Here is a 1962-nt window from a genome sequence, read left to right on the forward strand (position 1 = left end):
AAATAGTTCATGTGGCTGGGACGACCTGAAATGGAATACGATGTAAATAGGTTGGACAGATAGGATAATAATAATAATAATGTAAGACTAAGAAACATAATAACTGCAAAATAGAGAAGCAGCAAAAGCATGTTGGTAGGCTAGGAAGAACATCATCATCATGCATGCTAGAAGCTTCACCGGCAGTATCACTACAACTCATTTCTTCATTAGCAAGAACTTTGAAGTCAGTTTGACCACAACAGAGATGTGCACACAAAAGCTACATTTACAGAGGTTGTAACTTGTGCATGTCCAAACTGCAAATATCACAACACCAGTTCCGATTCCGACCAACAAACAGGGGCAGGCAAAGATACTCTAAGTCTAACCATTGTAAAACTTCTTACAATAGCTAATCCAGTTTCTCATCAGTATTTTTCAGAAAATATGTCCAACTTAAGTTCACTTCAAAACAACCAACTTCGATACAAGTACAATACTTAACTTTTGAGATAATCTAAAGTGATTCGTGCAAATGAATCAATGTGTATGCAAATCCAATATCGATACTACCATGAATTTGTGTGCGATATAGCAGTTGATTAAAAGTCTAACCATTATTTAGCTAAAGTTAAAACTAGATTAAGAGTAAAGGCAAAACTAGTTTTGAACACATGGTCATTTTATGATTTTGGTTCTAAACTTTATCTTTTGTATTATTTAGTCCTGCACATTTCAAATCGGATCACAATTGGTCCTCCGTTAATAGTTCCATTAATTTTTTAACAGTCAACACGTGTTTAACCTAATTTTAACTAAATTAGACTTTTAATACACTAATTAATTCCCTAATTATTTTTATTAAAATAATTGATGAGGGTGCACAATCTCTGCGGCCCACCGCAATTCATCTTCACAATCAAAGAGGAAAGCAAAGAAGATTTGGAATTATCAGAAGATGGGAGATCAAGAAAGGGGTCGAGGACAAGAAGCTTGAGCGATCTCTTCGTTGACGGCGCCGCCCCTTTGGATTGCTACCGCCACCACGGGAACATCAACCCGCTGTTCGAGTCGCTCCCGGAGGCGGAGCTCCGGCGCCTGCGGTCGTCGCCGCCGCCAAAGTTCAAATTTTTAAGGGACGCGGAGGATAAGCTGCTGCAGGAGAAGGCGGAGAGGCGAATCATCGACCAGAATCTTCAGCAAGATTCGATTTTGGAAGATGGGTCTTTTCTCAAATTTCTTAATGTGAGAGACAAGATTCACAATCACGCAAAGCAGGTATTGCCATTGCCTTCTTCTCCAACAAATTAGTGTAAAAAAATTGGAATGTTCTGAGTAGTTGAAATTCATTAGTAGTTTGCTATTGTGTGTTTGATGATACTACACTACATAGATTGTTTTTATTTTGTGGATGTTTTTTTTTTCTTGAATTAGTGGCATTCTACTGATAAAGAGCAGATATTCTTCTGAAAATTGTGTTCTTGATTGATTTTTAGGCTTTCTGTGTGTGTGTTTTGAGTGGTGGTTAACATAGGTGATATTATCATTATTGTGAGGAGATTTTTGAATTTTGCTGTCTGGTTCTGGTAATTTGGTGAAGAAATTTGAAATTTTGAGAAGGAGACAGAAAAATAATTAGGAAATTAATTAGTGACTTAAAAATCATGATTAAATGTCTAATTTGGTCAAAACTGGGTTAAACCCGTTGACTGTTATAAAATTAACGGAACTATTGACGGAGGACCAATTGTGATCTGATTTTGAATGTGCAGGACCAAAAAATCCAAAAGATAAAGTTTAGGATCAAAATCGTAAAATGGTCATATATTCAGGACCAGTTTAGGCCTTTAATCCTAGATTAATTAATGTAGTTTGTAGATATTTCAGAAGCTTGACTTATGTTCTATTTGACATAATTAGGTTATAGAATGGAGAAATTGTGTGGCAGCATGTTAAATTCTAAGTGGTAATTAACTAGCT

At 36.1% G+C, this 1962-nt stretch overlaps 1 protein-coding gene across 1 annotated transcript; it reads left to right on the top strand.

The window, feature by feature from the left end:
- The first annotated feature begins 840 nt into the window (after positions 1-840).
- Positions 841-1394, top strand: LOC125189268 (uncharacterized). The gene has a single exon (XM_048086560.2). The coding sequence runs from the start codon at positions 856-858 to the stop codon at positions 1291-1293; it is 438 nt and encodes a 145-aa protein (XP_047942517.2). The 5' UTR covers positions 841-855; the 3' UTR covers positions 1294-1394.
- The last annotated feature ends 568 nt before the right edge of the window (positions 1395-1962 follow it).

This window comes from Salvia hispanica, chromosome 5 (genome assembly GCF_029641045.1).
Source record: "Salvia hispanica isolate PSC_SH4W2 chromosome 5, Shi_PSC_v1, whole genome shotgun sequence".
Taxonomy (NCBI): Eukaryota; Viridiplantae; Streptophyta; class Magnoliopsida; order Lamiales; family Lamiaceae; genus Salvia; species Salvia hispanica.

Excerpts from the sequence above, each read along its gene's own strand:
- LOC125189268 (XM_048086560.2), top strand. The coding sequence starts at position 856 with ATGAGGGTGCACAATCTCTGCGGCCCACCGCAATTCATCTTCACAATC.